Source organism: Neovison vison, chromosome 11 (genome assembly GCF_020171115.1).
Source record: "Neovison vison isolate M4711 chromosome 11, ASM_NN_V1, whole genome shotgun sequence".
In the NCBI taxonomy this organism is placed as follows: domain Eukaryota; kingdom Metazoa; phylum Chordata; class Mammalia; order Carnivora; family Mustelidae; genus Neogale; species Neogale vison.
The window spans coordinates 151,234,408-151,260,657 of record NC_058101.1 but is presented as its reverse complement, the minus strand read 5'-3'; the positions used below and the strand labels follow the sequence as shown (position 1 = coordinate 151,260,657).

Sequence of the window (26,250 nt, the reverse complement as noted above, 5' to 3'; positions counted from 1 at the left end):
GACCTGGGCTGCCATGCTGGGTGGTGTGGGCACTTTCGTATTCCCTTGTGTATGACCCAGACACTATGGGATGGCCACCGACTGGAGCTGCGCAGTGTGGTGGCCCAGCCTGGGACTGAAGGCCCAGAGGTGAGGACACCAGGCAGTGTGGTCCTTTGTCATGTGGGGGAGTGTGGCATTCCCCTTTGGGTGAGGACTGCCTCATCAGGTGTGGGAAGGGTCCAAGGCAGGGCCCAGCCCTGTGGGGCTCAGCAGATCCTAGCTCCTTCCCTTGAGGGAGTTTTCCAGGTGGACCACAAGGGTATTCTAGGCTTGTGAAGAGGTGCAAGTGCAATCATACGTGTTCGGACATAAAAAAGCAGCCAGTTTGTTATTTCTAATGGGCATGAGTTTGACTGTCGATGTTAAAATCAGTTTCTTTGAAGAGTCTGTAAACTTAGTTCTTGAAACAGCCTGCCCAGAATGAAACACAAGTGCATTGCTGGCATATACATAAGTGTGGCACTATGCCGCTCCCCAACTCCCTCGGAGGGTCTCCCTCAACGCACAGCCACCAGCACACACGGGGGGACTGGAGGCCATACTGGTACTGGACAACGTCCTGGGAAGCTCTCAGAATTACAGTGATATTTTAATTTTATATTTTTTGGAGATTTTATTTACTTATTTGAGAAAGAGTGTGAGAGAGCACGAGCAGAGTAGAGGGGCAGAGGGAAGGGAGAAGCAGTGTCCCACCGAGCAGGGAACCAGATGTGGGGCTCGATCCCAGGACCCGGAGATCAGGACCTGAGTGGAAAGCAGAGGCTTAACCCACTGGCTTAGCTCCCCAGGCGTCCCTACGGTGCTATTTTAAAATGCTTTTTGCTGCTCCGGTCTCAGCTAGTCTCTTGTCCCTCCAGGCATGGATCTGAGAGTTTGCAACCCTAGACTTAGATGAATGAGCTAGAAGGACCGACTAGAGGATGGGACAAAAGGTCTCAGAGCACCAGAGGTATTATTTTCCTGACTGGCTTCTAGCAAAATTTAGAGATTCTAGCAAAAAGCCACATTTTATTGCCAACAGATATGAAACTCCCTTTTTAAAATGGGCCAAAGACTACACTTTGTTAGATGTAATAACGCCTAGTACTGGCAGTGTTTTATGTTGAACAGACCGTGTACTAAGAGCCTCACACACATGAGCTTATTTAATCCGCACAACTACTGCAGGAGGGAGTGACTGTCATCTTTGGGAACTTGCTGAGAAGCAAAGGAAGTTTACGTGCCCGAGGTCACACTCCTGTCGAGAAGTCCATTCACTAGAGTAACAACTGTTTATATATGAGAATGTCATGGTTATGCGTTGTCTCTCCAGTATGAACACATCTGATCCTCGCACTTGCCCGAGGAGCTGGGTGTTTATCTTCCATTAGAACAGGGATCGTAGGGGTGCCTGGCTGGCCCAGTTAAGTGATTGACTCTTGATTTCGGCTCAGGTTGTGATCTCGTCATGAGATCGAGCCCCACACTGGGCTCTGTGCTTGGCACAGAATCTGCTTAAAACTTGTTCTCCCTGGGGCGCCTGGGTGGCTCAGTGGGTTAAGGCCTCTGCTTTCGGCTCAGGTCGTGGTCCCAGGGTCCTGGGATCGAGCCCCGCGTCGGGCTCTCTGCTCAGCAGGGAGCCTGCTTCCTCCTCTCTCTCTGCCTGCCTCTATGCCTGCTTGTGATCTCTGTCTGTCAAATAAATAAATAAAATCTTTAAAAAAAAAAACACAAAAAACTTGTTCTCCCTCTCCCCTGCCCCCAACACTCTCTCTCTCAAGTAAGTAAATAAATCTTTAAATGCAGCTCAAAAGGTGAAGGGGGCACCCCCAGAGCCTCAGGGTTTTCAGAACCAAGGTCTTGAGCTCTTTCTTAAACTCAGAGGTTTGAAAGTTCTTTATGAACAAATTGTGCTTTCGATTAGATGATAATCTCTAAAACAGGTACACCCACATACCTCTGGAAATAGAAATTTGCAATCTGAAGCTATTTTCCTAGAACAGGTTTTAGTTCTTAAGTTGTACCTTTAGGTTATTCCTTTGGGTCAGTAGACATCTTTCCATTAAAGGGACTGATCCATTCTCAACTTTAAGAAACCATATCTTTACCAGGCTCCTTCACTTGGTGATAACCTATTTTTAAAATCTATTTTCTACTCAGATTTCAGTCTGTTTTTGACATGGCTTAATAAAAACAAACAAAAGAAACCCCAACTCTCCAGGGGAGTTAACAAGGTGAACTAAAAGCAGAGCTATTTGACTAGGCTTGAGGTGGTTACTAAGGTATGTTCAATATGGATCAGAAACACAAGCTTTAAAGCTTCCGTGCTGAGGCTGGCAGGTCCCGCCCAGCTGACCCTTCTCAAGAAGCAGCCCGTGGGACCGAGGGGCACGTTTTTGAGAGGGCCAGGCTGGCCAGGCTGTGGAGGCGCCGAGCACCACACTCGCCAGGAAAAGCCTTGGGCAGTCAGAAGAGCAGCTGAAGCCTCTCCTGGCAGGGGAGGCCGCACGAGTTCTGCCTGCTCTCCCTCTAACCCTCGTAGCTTTAAAAGTTCTGCAGCTTTTACACAAGCTTAGGAGACTCACTCCAAGGAAGGCTGAGGATGAGCTAGAAAGAAAGCTATTTTCCTGTGCCTGAGATGAAAATCCAGATGGGACACTGGCTGACAGCCACTAGAAATGGGCACGTTCTTAGGCAATTTTGTCTTAAAATCTTGCTCTGAGTTGTTACTTTAAAATAAGCCTTTTTACAATTTTATAAGGGACCAGTTTGTACATTACACGTGTGGATCCCTTTAGGGCAGCAGGACACTGAGGACGAGCAGCTGGAGGCACAGAAGCTCTTGTGGAAGCTGCGGCCACACTGCAGGCAGAGGCAAGGCTGGGCCAGCGTGCTCTCCGTTCCCTTGCCCCCCGTTATGTGTACTAACAGCTAGTGCAGTGTACGCACCGTGAGTTTAACAATTTCAATTTTGGAGGAAAAACAAGCAAAAGTGAGAAGTAGCTAGATTACACAGTGCGCCCCTGAGAACACCCAGGTTAAGCGCTGTGTGGCCGCCAAATGAAACAGTACGCGGCACCCAGAGGAAGTCAGCGGCGTCACGGATTCATAGCAAATGACACTATGTGTGTAACAGGGAAAGGAGAAAACACCTTGTATGATTCCTCTCTGTAGGCTGAAGATTTTATTTTTTGAACCTTTCAGGGGAATCAATTCCATTTACTAAACCTTTGTAAAATGCCACAGAAGCCAGGGGGCAGAGGGGTAAGCCATGCTCTGAAGAACTGGCCATCTCCAGGCAGTCTCCCTCGAAGATCACCTGGAAGTTACAAAGAGGCAGTTCTAGAATATGAACCTTTGAAAAAACCAGTTTTTTCCCTATTTTTAGATTTGGGCTTATTTCCCACTTTTTTGCTTTCAAGGGCATTTAACTCTTACCTTTCTTCTGTTAAAGCAAACCGAAACCCATCTTAAAGAATTATGGTGCAGGAAATGGCTTCTGTGGAAGCGCATCTGGACTCAGGGCCACTCCTGCCCAGGCAGGGCGGCTCAGACTCTCCCTGCTCAGGACAGACAACAGGGGAAGCCAAACACTTCTGGGGAGAAGTGGTGCCCTCGCTGCTTTGTAGGGGTCAAGAGAGTACAGACAAGACAAATTTTGAAATAAAGGTTGTCTATAATGGCCCATTGCAGATGGCAGACTCCCAAGTGAGGAAGGCTGGTTTCAGGCTGGAAACACCAACTGACAACTTCAGTTCCTCTCTCCCCATCACACTGTTCTTTCAAACATCAGCACAGGAATCAGAGTGATTTCCATTAAAACAAAAGCTCATTTTCTTGTGCCGGAATTTATATCAAATAAAAGGACAGAGATCAAAGTCAAACAGTTTTCCCATGTTCCAATCCTTTTGTCCCTACAGGACATAAATAACCTACTCCTAATTTTATTTCTTGAATGACAATAGCTAGTTTTATTTCACGAATGCTGGTGTCCAAATGAGTTACTTTGCTTTCGTCACTGTGCATGAGTCAAGGTAGGTCAACTGCAGGCTTCATGCAGACTTTAGGAACTGGATATGTGACTTGAGAAGATGCAGAGGAGGGCGAGCAGGAGCTCTGAGCACCAGAAGCTCGGTGGGCTTGGTCAGCAGACACCCAGCCTGGCCCTGCGAGCAGATTCCAGTCTCCGCAGCTGTAGGATGAGGGAGAAGCTCCTTGCCAGGGAGACAGGCTGGGTCCATTTGTTTAGCTCAGCCTCTCTGCTGAGTATTCAAAATATCTTGAATTTTTATTTTCTGCTGGGAGGAGACTGCATCAAGGTGACCTGGTGCGGCTCTTACTTTAGTGTCTTTACCATGTACGGACCTTGTAATCTGTAGCCAATCTTTCTGTAATAATTCCTGGTGCCGACCCCTGTGAAGCAGCAGAAAACTGAAGTTAAGAAAAGTCTCTACGAAGTCTAACTTTCATAAAACCCTCAAAAGCCAGTAAACACCCCCCTCACAGCTGCCCTCTTCCACTCATTCACAGACCAAATTCCAGTCCAGACTGAATCTTACCTTAACATGTTCGGAACATTTTTATTATTTTGAATTCAAGCTGTATTAAAACACAGAAACTGTATTTCAGAGCCTCGCGTGTTGCAATCCTGTGGACACCTCCCTGTGAGAGGAGGTGGATCTGTGTGAGAAATGTCCACACTCTCAATGGAGCCAAACAGTAGTAGCGTTTCCAGGAAGCTGTGAGAAGAGGCGTGGGAAACGGGGTCTGCACAGAGCGCCCGGAGGAAAAGGGCCCGGAAGGAAGAGCTGCGCTTTAGTGTCTGCGCCAGCCTCCGCAGTGTGAGTGACAATTTCAGCAAAATATTGGTCACATTAAATCAATGCTACTCAATTTGCACTTTACTAAAGTTTTGTTTGTCTTAACTGGCATATTTACTTTCATGTATGAGCAGTGTTAAGTACGAGGAGTTCATACCAGTTTTAAGTTTGCATGTATTTAAACAACGTAGCTGATTTAAGTCAGTACTAAAGATCCAGGAACTTAGTTTCTTTAGAGAAACACTATCCTAAGTGGTGTTCCTAAAGTAAAAACAGTCTTACACATAAGACGCTGAGCTCCTAAGAGGATAGAGCACAGCAACTCAGGCAGTATCTCCAAGAGTGGTTAAGAGGATGGACTTTGGATCAGTCTGCTATGGGTCTGAGACCTAGACCCGTCATTGTATAGGTCTGTGGCCTGTGCCACTTACTTAACTTCCCTATTATTTGATCGTCTGTAATAACATACTTAAGTTTTAAGGGTGTCAAGTATTAAACGAGACTGTCTATGAAATGTGATTAGTTCAGAGTCTGAAAAAGGCCGATTCCTCAGAAACACTGGCTGCTGTTGTTACTCTTTTAGAAGTTTTTTATGAACTGGTACCTGCTTATATTTCTAGCTTCATCTCTTGCTACAACTCTCTCCCTAATATTATGCTTCAGCCTTGGTGAATCTAAAATTTTTCCAGGCTCTCTGCATGTCTGGCTCTTTCTCTTGCTTCCAGGTCTCTTTGCTCATGCTGTTCCTCCTATCAAATTAGTTGAACCTGAGGAGGGGGGTAGTGGAAACTTCCATTTATAGGTCAGACACACAGGTAACAAGCTGGACTTGCAATGGGCATCTGAAGTAAAGACATTCTTGCGGGCTTGAGCCCTTAGCCCGTGGGATCTGATGCTAACTCCAGGGAGACAGTGTTGGAATGGAGTTAAATTACAGCTGGTATTGCAGAATTGCTTGATGTGTGGAAAACTGCTGCCTCTGGTGTCGGTAGTCTAAGTATTCACAGAGCACTGTGTGCAATGTGAGTGAAAACAACAACATGTGTCTTTATGGTGCTTTGCCCTCCATGGCTCCCCCCCCCCCGCCACGGTTGACTATGTGCTGCTTGCCTCCCTGTGTGATGGAAGTTCTATTTACCTTGTTGATCAAGTGTATTTCTAGTGCAGAGGACTGTGCTTGGAATCAAATAATTGTTAGCTCTTTCAAATCTAGCTTAGTTCTTTAGTCCAAACATTTGCTATTTAGGAAAAGGCCTTCCCACCATGTTTTGTTTCCTATCCCCTTCAAAATTTTTCAAGTGTTTAGAAAATGGAACTAAAGCTGGCATGACAAAAGTCACGAGACTGACCCGTGAGAACAGGTCACTGGAGACTTTCCCCTTGAAATCAAGGATTACTAATACTCCATCTCGCATAATTGTACCGTGTCTCTGTTCTAATCATTACTTCTGTTCAACACTGTGGCTTAGGGTAGAGCAAGGGGAAAACAAAAACACCGCACAGGTCAGGTGGCAGCTCAGACCCCCAGAGGTAAACAACCTCTTCTAAAGTTCTGTATCCGTAAGCATATCCTATAACCTAGCAATTCTGCTCCTGAGTGAAAAGAGAAATGAATGCTTATATCCAACAAAAGACATAATTTATAATATCTGAACAGGAAATATCCCAAATATCTATCAACAGAATGGATAAACTGTATTTTCAGATAACAGAATACTAAACAGCAATGAAAAAGGATCTTTCTCTGTAAGAACATGGATGACCCTCACAGACCTAATGTATATGAAAGAAACCAGATATAAAAGGTTAACACAAGTTCACCTGTTAACACAATGTTCAGACAGAGGCAAAACTAATATTATCGTCCTAGAGGTCAGAGTACTGGTTTCATATGGAAGACAGTATGGACCGAAAAAGGGAAGAAAGTCTTCTGGAGTGCTGAAAATGTTCTAAATCTAGTAGCTACATGGGAACATGTAGCTAAATGTAAATTATGGGAACATAATTTACATGTAAAAATTAAGTGGTGTGCTTCCAGTCAGAATGGCTAAAATTAACAAGTCAGGAAATGACAGATGCTGGTGAGGATGCAGAAAAAGGGGAACCCTCCTACACTGCTGGTGGGAATGCAAACTGGTGCAGCCACTCTAGAAAACAGCATGGAGGTTCCTCAAAAAGCTGAAAATAGAGCTACCTTACAACCCAGAAATTGCACTATTGGGTATTTACCCTAAAAGATACAAATGTAGTGATCCAAAGGGGCATGTGTACCCGAATGTTTATAGCAGCAATGTCCACAAGAGCCAAACTATGGAAAGAACCTAGATGTCCATCAACAGATGAATGGATAAAGAAGATGTGGTATATATATACAATGGAATACTAAGCAGCCATCAAAAGAAAGGAAATCTTGCCATTTGTGACGACATGGATGGAACTAGAGGGTATTATGCTTAGCGAAATAAGTCAATCGGTGAAAGACAACTATCATATGATCTTCCTGATATGCGAAAATGGAGATGCAATGTGGGGGATTTGGAGGGTAGGAAAAGAATAAATGAAACAAGATGGGCTTGGGAGGGAGACAAACCATAAGAGACTCTTAATGTCACAAAACAAACTGAGAGTGGCTGGGAGGAGGGAGGTAGGGAGAGAGTGGTGGGGTTATGGGCATTGGGGAGGGTATGTGCTATAGTGAGTGCTGTGAAGTGTGTAAACCTGGTGATTCATAGACCTGTACCCCTGGGGCTAATAATATATTATATGTTCATAAAAAAAATAAAAAAAATTAAAATTAAAAAAATTAAGTGGTGTGCTTAACACGTATACGTATCTCAATTAAAAAAATAAAGCTCCAGAGGAACACTCCATTTAATAGATGTTTCAATGTATTTTTTTTTTAAGGATTTTTATTTATTTATTTGACAGATCACAAGTAGTCAGAGAGGCAGGCAGAGAGAGAGAGAGAGGAGGAAACAGACTCCCCGCTGAGCAGAGAGCCCAATGTGGGGCTCGGTCCCAGGACCCTGAGACCATGACCTGAGCCGAAGGCAGAGGCTTTAACCCACTGAGCCACCTAGGCGCCCCTGTTTCAATGTATTTTGAGAGATCAATTTGTCCCGAGAATTCAGTAAAATAAGGTAGAAGGAATAGGATGAGTGGCCCAGTTCACACTGAACCGCCCACTTAGACAAACCACCAGGAGACTCTTGCACATACGTCCACTATCCACAAAGAAGCAAGAAATCACAGCCCCTCGTTCTATGCTAGCTTCATCCCTTCCTTACTGCCCTGTTGTTTTGGTAATCATGCTGTGCTTTATTTTACTTGCATGTCTAGCTCCCCTCCCAGAATGTAAGCTCTTTAAAGTCCAGGACTTCCATCATTAGGGCTTAATAAGTGCCTGGCATATCATGAACATGCAATGAATGCTTACAGATATACTGTACTGTATTCACAGTTATTATGTGGTATACATACAGAGAATTGTGCTCCTGGGTGATGTCTTTAAAAAAAGAAAAAGAAAAAATTGCCACTGTGTTGTTAGGTGCCAGTCAGTGGGAATGACTCAATGTAAAAGGCATTAAGGGCAGGACTTCTTCATCAAGTTACAAATTTTCCACCTCGTTATGTTAAAGAGTCTGCTTTTCAATTTATACTATTATATCTAATAAAACTGATCCCAATTTTTAAAGAAATATTTGTTTTTTTATATATTCTAATTTCAAAAAGCAGATGCCATTTTCCATGGACTTAATCTACTATGAAGAATTTCAGATATATAAAAGTAAAGATGATAGTATATTGAACCTCCACATACCAATTACCCAGCTCCTCCAACAATTATCAGTTCAGCCGCCAGATTGCTAATGCTTCCAGCTTTCTACTCAGAGGAAGTCACAGAATACATCTGTTTCCTTCCAGTTCTGCTCCGTTTAGTCACTGGAGACATAGTTTAATTGCCTTCTTTCAAATAAAGATGATGATATTTTCTTCACCATCAATTTCCAGACTGAAGATGTCCTGTTGATCAGTGGACTTTACTTCCTGAGACATGCTACAACCCATATCTATCCACCACAACCAGCAGCAGAGGTGACACAGAAGCCGCTCCCAAGATAGGACTAGCCAGGCCTCGGATAACTGCAAAAGTTCCTCACCTTGAGTGTCTCCAGATTTCCTAAGCACGTTGCTGAGAAGAACAGGTTTACAGGGGCACAATGAAGCCTTCCTCAGTCGTGACTCCCAGTGAGCATACAGGCTCCCTGAGCTCTCCCTTTCTGCCTATATACAGGGCACATGCCCTAGAAATCATTACCAACTTGAGAAGACACATTTAGGCTTTGTGCTTTTTTGAAGGAAAGGTATACTTTAAAGCTCCTTTCTTTGTTTTCAGTAACATGCAGTAGCACTGAGATGGAAAATCTACCTCTGGAGGCTCTGAGAACTTTTAAGAATTTGGGGGAGAGAAGTCTGACCTCCACTGGGTATTAACCAACTAAGCAAAAATACTCCCCATTTGTATTTCTATGTGCCCCCCCACCCCCGCCCCGCTGTTTCTACAATCTGCAGAACAGACTGCCAAAAGCATTAGTGTTCTTAGCCAGCTCGAAGAGAACACACCATCACCCAGACTGGGTGCAGGTCACACCTGCTCCCATCCCCACTCCGTACTGAGCAGGGCTCTAAACAGTCCTGTCACAGTAACTTTCCTCTTGTTATTCGGCCAACAACAAGCAATTACGTGTCACAACTGACGTCAGCCAGCCTCCCAGACTGACGTCGGCAGGCTGTGTCACAGGCCTTGGCGTTAAAGCTGCTCCTGCCCTTGAGGAGAGATGCAGTGGGCTGTGCATGTAACGGAGTTCTTGGGTCTGCAAAGCCTTGGGCCGGGGAACGAGCAGGACTTGCACAGACACACAGCAGCCCTCAGGGTGCCCTATGGCCAGTTGTCAGCAGAGCAGTCAGGATGGGGAGGAGTGGGGGTGGGCCAAATGCCTGCTTCCTTTCATCCTCCAAGTTCTGTAACCCACAACCAGAAGTTACGTAGATCTTGGGGGCCTCTTTCCTACTCTCAGAGGCTGGATAAATGTTCTATCTTCACCACTTTGCAGGCTCTGATGATGATGAGATATGGTGAAAGAAGAGTATCCTGAAATGTGTTGGAGTGATACTCTGTGATTCGGTTTCAGCGACCAGCCTCTGTAGTTACCCTCCTGAGGCTTTCACCTGTGCCCCAGGACCTATAGCTCTTTTGGAGGAGAACATAAACCTGGTTACTTGTGTGCAGGAACTTTACACAGAACGCAGCCCCAGGACAGAGGTAAAGACCTGGGATGCCATGCACTCTGACGGGGTGACAGGAAGAGAGAGCCGGTCAGCACTACGTGGAAGTTACCCAACTATGATCTCCAGCTGATTGCTCCAAGGCTGGCTGCCATAAGCTGCCTACCTCCTAGGACCCTATCACTTAGGGGAAACCAGGGGATAGAGTATTTCTCTGATCCTTTTTCTGTACCCAATACCTTCAAGCCTCAAACCCCTCACTGAAAGACCCCCTTCCTCCTGGGTAAGGTTTGTTTTAGCAACCTATTGAAAGACCCCCTTCCTCCTTGGTAAGGTTTGTTTTAGCAACCTATTGTCCCCATAGCCTGATGGCAACACATTGTCTGTGGTCACCTGGTCTGTCAAAGGACAGACAAATGAGAAATGAAATGTACCGGAACTTTCCAGAGTGCTGTCACAAGGAACCACCAGAACGCCCTGACCCCAACGCCCAATCATGCCTGAATCAAATTGATCAATTAGACTCCTGTAACCATGCATATCTGCTTCTGTAGGATCGCTTCCCGCCACCGCTTCCCACCAGAACAAACCGTTACAGTGCCGAACAATGCTTGATTTAGGTTAACCAATCAGATTCCTGTAAGCAAGCATCTGCTTCTGTAAACTCACTTCCCACCACCCCAACCTTGCCCTATATAATCTGCTCCCCAACTTAGCCCGGCACGCTCAGCCCACAAAGGCTGGTGCGTCGCAGGCGCCTGTGTAACCAATAAACCTCTTGCAATTTGCATCCAGTGGAGGTGTGCTGTTTGATTCTTGGGTGCGACTCCAGGATCTTTCACTCACAGTGGGTGAAAATGCCTCCGCTTTTCTGATCCCCTCTCCTTTCTTTCTTTGAACAATGCATACCATTTAGCTTAAGTTTTGCATACTCTTAATACTGAGGAAAGAAAGGAAATCACGAAGTGTGTACCTACATGCCACTGCCACAGCCACTGACTACAGGAGTAGCTTAATTATGGGTTGTTTAATGATCTTTTAGTACAAGTGGGGGAATAAAAATCACAAAATCTTAAGATTAATAAAAGAGGAAAATGGAATAAATCTGTTAAATTCCACTCTGATTCTATTTTAGAAAACAAAGGTGGGGGGAAGAAGTAAGCAAAAGGAGTAAACTAGTCAGTGTGGTCCCTGAATTGGTTCGAAGTAGCTCTTTGCTTCTTCGTATTACTGCAGCCCTTTCCTTCTAAAAGGATAAATCCTCCACCAAAGTAGAGGCTGAGAAAACTGAAAACACATATTCCCTTTAAGAGAGAAAGTAAGTCAGGAGCAGGAGATGAGCCTACACCCCACCTAACTCCATTTCAAAACAAAGGAAGCCCAACAACGTTACAGTATAAAGCAGGAGGAGGAATTTAGCATTTAGAAATGCCAGGCATTGCATCTAGATATCTGACCTACCAACTCAAACACCTAACAAAGGGGCACCTGGATGGCTCAGGTGGTTAAGCGTCTGACTCTTGGCTTCAGCTCAGGTCATGAAGTCAGGATCCTGGGATCAAGCCTCATATCAGGCTCTCTGCTCAGCACAGAATCCACTTGAGATTTCTCCCTCTCCTTTTACCCCTCCCCGGCTCCCCAGCATGCTCTTGCTCTAAAATAAATAAAATCTTAAACAACAGACTCCCCCCGCCCCCAGCCCCCCCCCCCAAAACCTAACAAGACTGGAATTACTATCTTATGAGGAATGTGAGTTCCAGAAAGGGCGCTAACAAAAGGTCACAGAGTTAGGAAACAGAACCATAATTCAGACCCAGGTCCCTTGTCTCCACAGCTCACAGTATTTCTGCTAAGCTATAGCTGGGGTGGCACTGGGTATTGTAGATAAGTGCCCCAGCCACCTCCACCACTCTGGCTTTAAACGTCAAGTCTGCTCTAGTAGCTGCATAGAATGGACAACTAACTGGCTTGTCTTCATCAACTTACCTCTCATACCTGTGTCTAGTTTGTCAGTATCATTTTTGATAAATCACTAGATGAAATAAACACAGCGACCTTATTTTCACCTCACTAGTAGGGCTCAGTAAGAAAAGTTACATAAAACGGTCTGATAACATAGGCAATAACAAACTTTGTAAGCAGATAAGGCTTACAAGTGTGAGACCTACTGTTACTTTTCAGTAACTACTTGATAAATTGTCAACCTTTCTAAAATGAAGAAGAATACCATATGGAGTTTGGAGGGAAAAAGCGGAAAAAAAAAAAAAAAAAAGCAACAAAGATGGAAAAATGATGGAACCGAGATCCCAGAGGAAGGGCAGTCAAGTCAGGAGGAGTATGAAACTTATAGAAAACAAGGTGACTTCAGGCTGGACTGTGGCACACTAAATGATTAAGATCAACTTGCCAGCTGAGAACAATCTAAAAATTTAGACAAATTTAAAAAAACAAAACACCAAAGGTCTAATAGTTATTATCAGGCAGAGAATAAGGAGAAAAGGTGAGCTTTAAGAAGGGAGTAGACTTCTACCTTGGTGGTGGTTGCCAATCCAGGAAGGGCAGCTGAGATCTGCAGAGACCAGATGGAGAAAAGTGGGACTGGGTAGGAATCATGTGGCCACCAGAAGCAGAGAACTAGGTATAATACTGCTCATCTCACTCCTCTCCATGAAAGATGCTCTGCACTGTGGGAGTAACTGAAAGCCAGAGTTGCTTCTAAGACTCAAGAAGATGAAGGAACAGAAAAGAGTCTGAATCCAGAGCCTGGTAAAGGCACAGACTCCAGGGTAACAATTCCCTTTCTGGATTGTCTCTGAAAGGTTCAATTTTGAAGCGGAGAGAGGGACTGCTGGGGCGGGGGGGAGGTGTTCATTCACACGACCTGGATAAACCTCAAGCCTTGTTCTTGGACAACTAGTGCTCTTAGATGCCCTGGCTAAAGGAAACAGAGATCCTACTTGGACGAAGCTAACATCATCTAGGTTTTGAAGTATTCTTGAAAGCAAATTCTCTCATAAAATGTTCTGCAAATAAGAAGTGATGAGATATACTTTGAAACAAGACAACAGGGTAACAAAAGGCTGCAGGTATTCCAGATCTGAGGTCCTCTGATGCAAATCGTAGAAGAACTATGCTTCCTACAGTTCACTGAGATAGAGGCTGAATTTAAGACTATTTAAAAGCAACAAAAAACTAAAAAAAAAAAAAAAAAAAAAAGCAACAAAAAACTAAAACATGACAGAACAGGTGAAAAAGATACTAGAATCAGAGAACTGAAAACTGAGGACTAAGGCATCAGTGAGTGAGTTTAGCAGTAGGTTATACCGAATTAGAAGAAACTATCAATGATGACACGTGGAGAAACAAAGCAATGGGGGTAGGGAAAGAGGGTATGAGACACAATGGATATAATGAGTAGGTCTAACGTATGTTTACCAGCAGTTCCAGGAAGTGGGGAGAAAATAGGATAGAGACAATATGGGATAGAGGCTGAAAATTACTCATTTAAAAAAGAAAAAAATCAACTCCCCAATGAAAGAAACCCAAGCATAGAAAACCCATACCCAGGAACACCATAGTAAAACTACAGAAAACACACTCTAAACAAGACAATATTAAAAAACAAAATCATAAAAGCAGCCAGAGAGATATCCTGAAGACAGACCTGAGAGTTCTTAACTGCATCATTAAAAGCCAAAGACACTGGAAAAAGTCTCATCGTGCTGAAAAGCCAAAAAATACAAACCCAGAATTCTTAGTGAAAATTGCATTCAAGAACAGAATAAGATAATGACACGTCATATAATCAAAGCTTGAATAGTTTGCTACCAGTAGATCACTAAAGTAATTTCTTTAGGCATAAAGAAAATAGTATTTGCAAATTACCTGATTACCCATCAATAATAAAACAGATAAACTGTGATATATTCCTATCATAGGATCCTATATATCAATGGAAATAAAGAGCAAAGAAAGTAATAAATGTAACAGTAAGTCCAAATGAATATTAAATGTACATAACAATAATATTAGTAATAATAATGTCTTGCGGATTTTTAAAAAAGTATCACACATGGAGAAAGTTCAAAAAATATCTAAATGACCAATAAACATATGAAAAGGCAGTCAACTACATCAGTCATCAGGAAATATAAATTAAAACTACAGAAAATACCACCACATACATACTGAACAACTAAAACTCCTTATATGTTCCTCGTGGGAGTAAAAATATGTAGCAGTATAGTAAACCACTTTGTAGATTCTTATAAACACCTGTAACTCCCTGTAATCCAACAAGCCACTCCTAGTGCACTGCCCACAAACGTGTCTGCACATGGGCCCCACGATACATATATAAGAATATTCATGAGCCCAAACTGGAAGCTATGCAAATATCCAGCAAGAATTAAAAAAAAAATGTGAGATATTTGCATAATGGAATCCTATATATCAATGAAAATGAGTGAAAATGAACACAGCCACACACAACGTGACTTCATCTCATTATATTGCACACAAGCAGCCAGAACAACAAATTTACTAAAATGATTTCATTTATCTAAAACTAGCAACAAAACTACACTACAATTAAGGGATTCATAGTTAGGTAATGGGAGTATAAAAAGAATACATGGAAGAAAATACCAAAAAAGCCAGGCTGCTGCTAGAAGGAAGAACGCAAGGAGGTGGAAGGAGAGGATGATGGGAGGGGTCAAGAGAGGGTACTTCTTAGATGCTGCATATGTTCTTGACCTAAGTAAGGACGACATAGGCATTGGTTAAACAATTTCTTGTTTAGCAGTTAATGAACTTTCCTATTTGTTACAGTTTACTGTCAACTTTTAAAAATGACAGATTAGTTAAGATTTAGTAATTTTAACTATGTGAATGCTTGTTTATTAAATAAGGAAATATATGCCTCATGTATGTGGAATATCAAAAAAACTTGGGTTTAGTGATTCCAACTGGACAAAGGAAGCACATGAAATTACTAATGTGATTTAATACAGGAAAAAAAAATTTAATATCATGTAATTATTGAGTATGTACTAGGAGCTAGAAATTAAGAGTTTTATCTGCTAGAATTCTTCAAGGAAAGAAAATTTCTGACCTAATAATTTAGAAGCTTTCATGTCTGAAGTAGAAAAATGAATTTGAAATCTGGAGCATTCCAGTTCTTTGACACTACCTCAGCTAAGACACAAGGCTGTCCCCTTCATCACCAGTCATGTGTTGGACTGAATTAAAATTCAGCCTACATAACATTCCTAGAGCCCAACATGAAAAGAGAAAATATGCTAAATCTATCTTTTGAAACTTAAATCTGATTTTTCCAACTAGGCGCAAAAGACTGAGATGATGATTCATGATCATTTTAAAAAAATCAGTGGAATAAAAATAAAGAAACTGTTTTAATTAGTTTTGGGTTCAATTAATCAACTATTTATTGAGTGCTTGATATGTGCCTAGCAGCATTAATACAAGGCAAATGTATTCATTAGTTTCATTCATTTGCTATTGAAATGAGACTTTATTACATCTCATTGATCTCTTAGTTGGATGGCAATATTTCACTCTTCAACAATGCACACATATGAGAGTTGGGGAAAGGCTTTTATTCTGAACGTTTGAAAATGAACCAATAAACTCAATGACCTGAAATCTTTGAAAGAGGTTTTCTTCCCTTATTTAAAAAAAAAAAATCTTATAAAGTTACCCACAGTTAATCTTAGTTCTTGAAAGCAGTTGATTATTGCAAGTCAAAAATACAGCACATTAGCATCTTATTCTCCATGATCTTGGAAGATATAGAGATTACCTGAGTAGAGCTCTAAGACCCAACCTGCTACCAGGCGGCCTGAAAGTTCCTCTAGCCATTCTGAAATGGCTATACTAAGATAAGAACAAAGACAAACTGAACAAAAAATAAAAGTAGGTAACTTATAAAGCAGACACAGAGAATCTAAATAAAAGCTAAAAGCTACTATGTTAACTTAGGGTAGGCTGATGGTGGTTGGTTATCCTATAGCTCTTAGGTTTTTTTTTTTTTTTCCCTCATAGGGTGTTTGATATAGGAGAACCCACAATCTTCTAATTCAGAAATGGAGTGGCTCTGTTCATATCAGTGCAGAATATGTGTATGTCACAGATCTTTCTCACTACTTTGTTCATGTCCCAAATCATTAGTGTGTCTCTACAGCAGTTAAAGATTGTGCCATCGGTAACCTGGTATAGAAAGTGGGATCCCTTCTATTTATAGTCTTTTAAAAAACAGACTTTAAAAGAGCAAATGGTGGAGTACGAAACTGCAGAGATCAGTCGCTCCACTGGATCTACTACTAAACTGGAAAAAAACAGAACCAACTATTTTGGGACAATGGAACTTAATAAGACACTTTATAGCATCCAGGGGGGTGCCTGAGGAAGGGGCTGCTCAACTATGACAGGAAAGCAGCAGATGCAAAGCACCTACTATCCCCGATTTCTATGTAGCTGGCTGCAGCCATGGTGGGCAATAAACCCTTTTCTCTAAGAATGTGAGGCTGTATGTTGGTTTGGAGGCTCTTGGGGGGACTAGTGCTTTTGTTCTGTTCCCTCCTTGCTGTGGCTTCCCTGGAGTATTTATTGTAAGATTTGAAGAGACATACACTACCTTCTCCCGCTTTTAAAGATCCAGACATTTAAGAAAATCCCTGTCGGGTCACAAGCTGACTGCAGAGAGAACAGAAACTTCAGGGGCCACATGCAATGAAGAATCAACTTTACAAAAACAGTTTGGAAAAGTCACTACACAAATGGATGACTGCAGCCCTTAAAAGCAACCCTACAGAGGGGGACAGTCTGACCTGTATAATATTCAAATGTGCAGATCTTAACAACAATAGAAAATCCAGGAAAAAAAGAATTTGAAAAAAGCTATGCTTAAGCCTAGACACTGGCATTACCAGGCAAAATCAACTGTATTAAATATGCTCAGAAGCTGAAGGAAACAATGGACAAAGAACTAAAGTAGCACAAACAACAAAAGCAAAAATAAGGGGGACTGCAATTAAGAAGCTTCTGTATAGCAAAAGAAATAATTAATACAATGAAAAAAACCTACAGAATGGGAAAAAATATATGCAATTCATATATGAATAAGGGGTTAATATCCATAATACTTAACCATACAACTCAGTAACAAAAAACAATGATTACAAATGGTCAGAGAAACTAAACTGACATTTCTCCAAAGAAAATATCCACGCAGCCAGCAGGTACATGAAAAGGTGTTCAACATCACTATTCATCAGGGAAATGGAAATCAAAACCACAATGATATGACCTTGCACATGTTAGTATGGCCACCAGCAAGAAGACAAAAGAACAAGTGTTGGCAAGATTGTGGAGAAAAGGGAGCCCTTGTGCATGCTGGTGGGAATATAAATTGGTGCTGCTCCTCTGGAAAGCAGACTCCTCTGATGGAGTCATCAGAAAATTAAAAACAGAATTACCAGGAAAAAAAAAAGGAATTATCACATGATCCAGTAATTCTTCTTCTGGGTATAAACATCCAAAAGTCATGAAAACAAGACATTGAAGAGATATATTCACTCCATGTTCACTGCAGCATTATTCACACTAGCCAAAATATGGAAACAACTTTTGTGTCTGTCAATGGGTGAATGGATCAAGAAACTGTGGTGTAGGGTATACAGTACATGCAACAGAGTATTATTCAGCCGTGAGAAAGAAAAAAATCTTGCCATTTGCAACATGGATGGACCTTAAGGACATTATGCTAGGTGATAAAATCAGACAAAGACAAATGGTGTATGAGATCACTTATATATAAAACCTTAAAAAAAGCCAAATTCATAAAAACAGTAGAATGTTAGTTGCCAGGGGCTGGGAGGGTGGAGGAATAGGAGAGATACTGTACCAGGGTACAAACTTGCAACTTGTAGGTAAATAATTCTTGAAGATCTAATGCACAGCATAGTGATTATAGACAGCAATATTATAAACATCAAACTTGCTAAAAGATTAGATCTTAATCCTACCACAAAAAAGAAATGATAATAATGTGGTATGTTAGAGGTGTTAGTAATGCCATAATGTGAATCATATTACAATACATAAAATTATCAAATCAACATATTGTATGCTTTAAATTTATACAATGTTATACATACTTCAAAACAAGAACTAAAAGAAATCAAACACTCTATGTACAAAGGAGGATGTCAATAAAGAGAAATTATAAAAAGAAACTGAACAGAAATATTGGAGCTGAAAAGTACAGTAGCAAAAATATTTAAAATTTAAAAGAGGAGTTCAATTGCAGATCTGAGCAGACAGAAAACAGAATCAGTGAACTTAAAGATAATGTGATTGAATTTATCCAGTCTAAGGAGCAGAAAGAAAAAAGAACAAGGAACCCAAGAGACCTGTTGAGACACCATGAAGCATACTAACATACACATAATAGAAGTCTCAGAGGGAGATGAGACAGATAAAGGGTAGAAAAAAAAAATTTAAGAAAAAAAATGGCCAAAATTTCCCAAATTTGATGAAAGATATGAAACTACACTCCTAAGAAGCTCAAAAGTTTCAAGCAGGATAAACTCAAAAAGATCCATCAAGGCACATTACAGACAAATCATCAAAAGCCAAAGAATCTTGAAAGCAGGGAGGAGTGACTCATCAAATACAAGGGATCCTCAATAGTATCAACAGCTAATCTCAGAAACCATGGAGGTCAGAAGGCATGGGCTGACACATTTAAAGTAAAGAAAGCAAAAAAACCAAACCTGTCAACTAAGAATTTTATATACAGCAAAATTATCTCTCATGGATAAAGAAGAAATTAAGATATCTCCACATAAACCAAAGCTAGGAAAGGTTGTACCACTAGACCTACCCTGCAAGAATCCTTCAGATCAAAACAGAAGGACATTAGACAGTAACTCAAAGCCATGTGAAGGAAGGACAGAGGGAAGAAGAACAAAGAATGAATGAACACTGCTAAAGGTTAACTACGTAGGTAAATACAAAAGCCAATATTATTGTACTGGTTTGTAACTCCTTTTTTCCCCTATATAATTTAAAATACAAATTCATAAAACAATAATTATAAATTTGTTAAGAGACTTATAGCTATAAAGATATTATATATATATAATTTATGACAGGAACAAGGCAAAACAGAAACCGATATGTATGGAGCAAAGTGTTTGCATACTATGAAAACTAAATTCATATTATTCAAACTAGGTTGCTCTAAGTTTAAGATGTTAATTGTAATCCCTCAGGTAATCACTAAGAAAATAACTAGTAACCAAAAGAGAGCTGGGGTGGATATACTACCAAAGAAAAGATATTTTATTTTTTTTATTTTTAATTTTTTTAGAAAGCTAGTTTTTTTTTAAAAAAGATTTTATTCATTCATTTACAGAGAGAAAGATATTATAAGCAGGTGGAGCAGCAGGCAGAAGGAGAAGGAAAAGCAGGCTTCCCATTGAGCAGGGAGTCCAAAGGGGGGCTCGATCCCAGGGCCCTGGGATGATGACCTGAGCCGAAGGCAGATGCTTAACCGACTGAGCCACCCTGGTGCCCCAAGGAAAAGATATATTAAGCCAAAAAAATTTATAGGAGGTGAAGAAAAACGTTATGTATTGATAAAAAGTTCAATTCATCAAGGTTTAACAATTATAAACATATTTATACCTAACAACAGAGCCCCAACATACATGAAGCAAAAATGGACAGAACTGAAGGGAGAAATAAATAGGTCTACATTAAGAACTGGACATCTCAATGCACATTTTTAATAATTTCTTGAAAAATAAGACAGAAGATCAGTAAGGAAATAGAAGACTTGAAAAACCCTTTAAACCAATTAGACCTACCAGACACATATAGAACACATCACTCAACAACAGCAGAATATACATTTTCCACAGTGGACATGAAGGGTTCTACAACTTGGATCATATTATCAGGTCATAAAACAAATCTTAATAAACTTATTAAGACTGAAATCTTACAAAGTATGGAAAAAAGTATAAAGAAAAAAACTGAAATCACTAAAATTAGAAATGAAAGAGATATTACTGGCATTATAGAAATAAAAAGAATTATAAGAATACTATGACAACAACTTGGATGTGTGCATACACCAATATACTGGATAATCCAGTTAAAATGGACAAATCCCAGAAACACAAACTACAAACACTGACTCAAGAAGAACAAAAACGGGACGCCTGGGTGGCGCAGTTGGTTGGACGACTGCCTTCGGCTCAGGGCGTGATCCTGGAGTCCCGGGATCGAGTCCCACATCCGGCTCCCAGCTCCATGGGGAGTCGGCTTCGCTCTCTGACCTTCTCCTCGCTCATGCTCTCTCTCATTGTCTCTCTCTCTCAAATGAATAAATAAAATCTTTAAAAAAAAAAAAAAAAAAAAAAGAAGAACAAAAACGTCTATATAGTCCTCTAACAAGTCAGGGAATCAAAATCCTCCGAACAAAGGAAAACCTAGGACTAGATGGCTTTACTGGTGATTTCTATTAAATGTTTATAGAATTAACACCAATCCTCAAACATTTCCAAAAAACTTAAAAGGAGGGACACTTCCTAACTTAGCATATGTGGCTAGCAACACCTTGCTAATGAAGCTATACAAAGACAGTACAAAGAAAACTACAAACCTCTAACTTTATGAATGTATATGGAAGAAAATACTTGCAAATCACAGATCTTATAACAGTATCCAGAAAATATGAAGAATCCCTAAAATTCAACAACAGAAAGAGAACCCAATTAAGTAATAAGCCAAGGACTTGAACAGATGTTTTTCTAAAGAAGATACACAAATGACAAAAAAAAAAAAAAAAAAAAAAAAAGAAGAAGATACACAAATGACAAGCACAAAAAAGACATTAAGGAAATCAAAGTTAAAACCCCAATAAAACAACACTCCACACCTACTAGGATGGTTATTTAAAAAAAGAAAAAAGGGAAAACAAGTGTTGGCAAGGATGCGGAAAAATGAGAACTCATGCATTGCTAATAGGGAACATAAAATGAGTGATGTGGCCATTGTAGAAAAGTTTGGTGATTCCTGGAAAAGTTAAAATGAGTTTGATCCAGCAACTCTACTTTTTTTTTTTTTTTTAAAGATTTTATTTATTTATTTGACAGAGAGAAATCACAAGTAGATGGAGAGGCAGGCAGAGAGAGAGAGGGAAGCAGGCTCCCCGCTGAGCAGAGAGCCCGATGCGGGACTCGATCCCAGGACCCTGAGATCATGACCTGAGACTTATTTATCTGAGATAGAGGGAGAGTGAGCAAGCATGCAGGAGCCGGCAGGGGGGTGGGAGGAGAGAGGGAGAGGAAAAACAGACTCTCAGGTCATGATGCCAGGGTCCTGGGATGGAGCCCCGCATCGGGATCTCTGCTCAGTGGAGAGCCTGCTTCCCTTCCTCTCTCTCTGCCTGCCTCTCTGCCTACTTGTGATCTCTGTCTGTCAAATAAATAAATATAAATCTTTTTTAGAAAATGGTTATAATGGTAAATTTTGTCATATACAATTTACTACCTCCCCAAATTAAAAAAAAAAAAGACTTTAAAGGTTCATTAACTATTTTCAGGTGTTTGTGGGGGGGAAGGGGTGTGGATAAGAGTGGGATATCTCTAAAGAGAAACCATGTACCCTCAGTCCAAAGATAATCTTCTATATTCCATAACCTAGAAGAAAGATATAAATGGCCAATATCATAGATCTAAAGGACCAGACAGGATTTAGATAGGCTTGTAAAGGGAAATACAGACATGTCCTCATGGACGAAAGATGACAGACAAAAGGTCAGATGCAAGGGCAACTTGTGAGGAAGGCCCGCCAAAGTCTGCTTAGGACAGTGTTAGGTATAACTGTGCTGCCATAACTGTTTCTGTGAAAATTTGATATTGGGTTTGGGATAAGAACCCTTGAACCTATGTTGGCCCAAAGAGAGTCTATCCTGGGAGAAGGCTAAATGAAGTTTCCTGTAGAAAGGGACTGTATGCCTGTTAATCTCAAGTTAATGAAAACATATTTAACTTAGTAGGCAAAAAAGAGCTGTCACCAGATCCTCTCTTTTTTTTTTTTTTTAAAGATTTTTTATTTATTTATTTGAGAGAGAGAGACAGTGAGAGAGAGCACGAGCGAGGAGAAGGTCAGAGAGCGAAGCAGACTCCCCATGGAGCTGGGAGCCTGATGTGGGACTCGATCCTGGGACTCCAGGATCACGCCCTGAGCCGAAGGCAGTCGTCCAACCAACTGCGCCACCCAGGCGTCCCCAGATCCTCTCTTTATAAGTGGCTGTATTCTCTCACCCTTTAAATCCACGCTGGCCCAGTGATGCTGGTTAAGCAACAGAATGGGGCCAAAGGCAGGCAGTGTCTAAGACGACTTCCAGAGTCCCTGTCTATGGTATTCAGTCTTATATAATCCCTTCCCCTTGAGAGTAGGCTGGACTTGACTCTTTTCTAAGACCAGGTACAAGGACTATGGCTTCCATCTTGAGGGGCTCTCTGTCTCTGTGATCACTCTAGGTGGGGGAAGCAAGCTGACATGTGATGAGCAGCTCTATAGAGAGGCCTGTGTGGCATGGTGAGGAACTGTGGCCCTAGACCAACAGCCTGTGAGGAACTGAAGCCTGCCAAAACCACACAGTAAAACTGGCAGTGCATCTTTCAACCCCAATTGAATCCTGAAATGATTACATCCCCAGCTGATACCTTAACTGCAGCTTTGTGGGACACTGTGGGCCAGAGGTACCGAGCTAAGTCGCTTCTAGATTTCTGACCTACAGAAACTGTGTGGTAATTGCTTGTTTTCAGCCAAAAGTTTTGTGGTTATTTATTACACAGAAACAGATATGAATATAAGATTTCTGGGACTTCTAAGCCCAAGTCTTTGTTTCCTTCCTCTTTGAGCCCAGCCTTTCAAGCCATGGGACATGTAAGTCATCTGGAAAGGAACCAAGGTGCTCATGTTGATAGCCTCCACTGAGCACCTGCTACCGGCTAGAACTGACACTCCAGACAAGCCAACCTAGTCAGCTAACAGCCATTTAGGCCACCCCAGCTAAGGCTCCAGACATCATGAAACAGAAATGAGCCATCCTTCCTATTCCCTGCTGAATTTCTGACCTACAGAATCACTAAGAAAATGAAATGCTTGTTCTGTTAAGCCACCAAATTTTGGTGTGGTGTGTTAGACAACAAGAAGTAACCAAAACAGTCACTAATTAGTAGGATTTGCAGTAAGAGGTTACAGAGCACAAAGGGTCTAGATCTGAGGCTTAGATACACCAAACATCCATGATTCATTCATATATAGTGGAAAAACTGAACAACTGGATGCTCAGAGTGGGAGAAAATGGTGGTGGTGGTGGTGGTTGGGGGGGATATAAGGAAACATATCCCATGGCCACTATCTAAAACCCTAAATCTACCAGTTAATGTCTTGGAAATGTGAGCTATTAGAGACAACAGTTTAAGCCAGGCTGACCAAAAAATAAAAAGTCCCCTGTATTATATCCTGTTGGAATGAGAAATGTTTAAACTAAAAGACTCCATAAAAGCAGTATCTCAGTTGCTAAAGAAGGCAGCAAATGTTTTCCAGCATTATTTAGTGATCTGCTCACCCAAAAGGCAAGAAGCTGCCAAATCCTTGCCTCTAATAGATCTGAAAGAGGAAAGTTTTATCAAACTGAAGGGATTATAGCAATGTCATATATTTACAGGAAAGAACCATACTAATTATATGAAAGTTACACTGATAAGGAGTTAACATGGTAACAAACTAAAAACAGACTTTGTGACAGACAGCATATGATAAGTAGTCCAGACTAGACCACTTTGGAGAAGGCCTTCTTCCTCAGAAAAAAGCCTGTGAAGTGTCTAACTTTACAATAAAAGCAGTCATTTCTATCCAAGCTCCCAGACCTCTTGGGAATATTATTAGAGGCCACGTGACATAACACTATTCCTCCTCCCAAGCAGATGCACACAGTCGTAATTCCCAACACCCAAAAACTAAGAGGAATAAGAATGGGGAGAAAAAGTATACAAATGTGTGTCAACATTAGCAAGGCTGTCCTCTGGGATGCTCATGTGCACATTTCTGAGATGCAAGGAGACTTGCTAGCAAGGACCTGGGAAGAGCAACAGCACTTGCCAGAGACTGTTCCTCAAGAGTCAACAAGCTACTACCTACCCGGATCACTAGCTTTGGCTTAGGAAATCTCATCATAAATTCAGTTGCCGACAAGATCCAAACAGTGGAAACTCACTAGTGGCTTATTCAGGAATACTTGAAAAACATGCCTTAATAAATATAGTCATGAATACCAAGAGAGAGATGAGTATAACGCACTTGGTATGCAAAGTACTACAATCTGGTACCTGATTCATCTACAAATGAATAAATATCAAGTCAGGAATAATGGCCCTGAGAAGAGCTGGGCAACAGTGCCTCCACAGTCCAGTGGCAATACAGACACCAATTAGCAAACATTTAGCTAATTTCTTATCCAGCAAAGTAGTATATCATCAATGCTAGTTAATAATGATGCTAAAATTAAGAAAATCCTGGTTACACAGCAATATTTTATGTTCTGTCTATTGTCTTTAAAAAGGAAGATACTAGGGATGCCTGGGTGGCTCAGCTGGTTAAGCGGCTGCCTTCGGCTCAGGTCATGATCCCAGAATCCTGGGATCGAGTCCTACATCGGGCTCCTTGCTCAGCGAAGAGCCTGCTTCTCCCTCTGCCTCTGCTGCCACTCTGCCTGCCTGTGCTCACTCTCTCTCTCTGGAAAATAAATAAATAAAATCTTAAAAAAAAAAAAAAAGAGGAAGATACTAGCCACCATCATGATAAAATCCTGTGGGAACATGGAACAAAAAAGAAGTATGTATAATTGTTAGAACACCAAAATGGGAGAAATAGAGGAATATACAGAACCCTAACAGTGTGCATTTCATTAGAGGATAATTTATTAAAAGAGAAATTATGAAAGAAATGAGACAGAAAGAAGAGCGAACCATCTCCTCCCTTCCTTACTGAGAAGTGCTAGGCACACATGCATGTGCAGCACAGACTGGTTTGCCTTTGGCAGGCTTCCTGCGCCCATCAGCAAACAGATAAGCCAAAACAAGGAAGGTTTTTCTAGGCATTTGGGTTAGGATTATGATTCCACTACCAGACAGAACCAGTTACAAATACATGCTTCTTTTCACCTAGATTTTCATGCAAAGAATAAAGCTACCTTCACCTTAAATTAAGGGAGATGGGTTGCTGCTTGGAATACAGGTGAAGTTTCTGGGGTCCCATAAGTAAACCTAAGCCATTTGTAGTTTAATGAAACCAAATGACTGTTATTTTCTGCCCACATATCATTAAACACTGGCTCTGGGGTACCAGACCATTAATTTCGGTCCTAGGAAACCATACTGGGTTACGTAAGGCACAGTCATGTTGATGTTTTTTCACTGGTAGGAGTTGTAGATGTAGTTTTAGAATCGTATTCTGAGCATCATGATTTAGAATGATCTCATCTCCACAGGGACTTGTTTACTCATTCTATATTTAAGGTTTAAGTTTTATTCACCCTGTATATTTACCTTCTCCCCTTCCCTCTTCTGTGCCTGTTTAATGGGTTTAAGCAAAATGGCTAACAGTCTCTGACTTCAGTCATTTCTGTCATCAACCATTCAGACATTTTCCTCATTTCTCACCACCACTGTGTGATCTATCAGCCTGGTACAATTCTTGGCCAATGGCCATATTAATTTTCTACTTGAAAGAACACAAATAGAATACTGCTTATGACGAAGGTACTAGGGGGAGCTTGGGGAATAGCTGTTCGTCTTGATGCATAGCAATTAGCCTGGCAAACAGAAACGGTAACATGACTGGATCTGATACCTAGCCAAAATTGCCAAAAGGGGGGAAAAAAAAAAGTCATTCTGTTGGGGGTATTAAGTGACTTTTTAAATAGTAGCTATCATCAGTTATATTTGCCCTTTTGGAAAGGGTATGGGCAGTATAACATCAGAGATCTCCAGTTTCCATGGTGATTATTAGTAATGGC

General features: G+C 41.2%; 1 protein-coding gene across 1 annotated transcript in view; it reads right to left on the bottom strand.

Annotated features, from left to right (window-relative positions):
• Positions 1-3,182: 3,182 nt before the first annotated feature.
• ELP3 (elongator acetyltransferase complex subunit 3) overlaps positions 3,183-26,250 on the bottom strand; it is a 97,695-nt gene continuing 74,627 nt past the window's right edge. Inside the window, exon 15 of the mRNA XM_044225013.1 lies at positions 3,183-4,434. Within this exon, the coding sequence (XP_044080948.1) occupies positions 4,358-4,434 (77 nt within the window). The 3' untranslated portion in view covers positions 3,183-4,357. The remainder of the gene's footprint in view (positions 4,435-26,250) is intronic.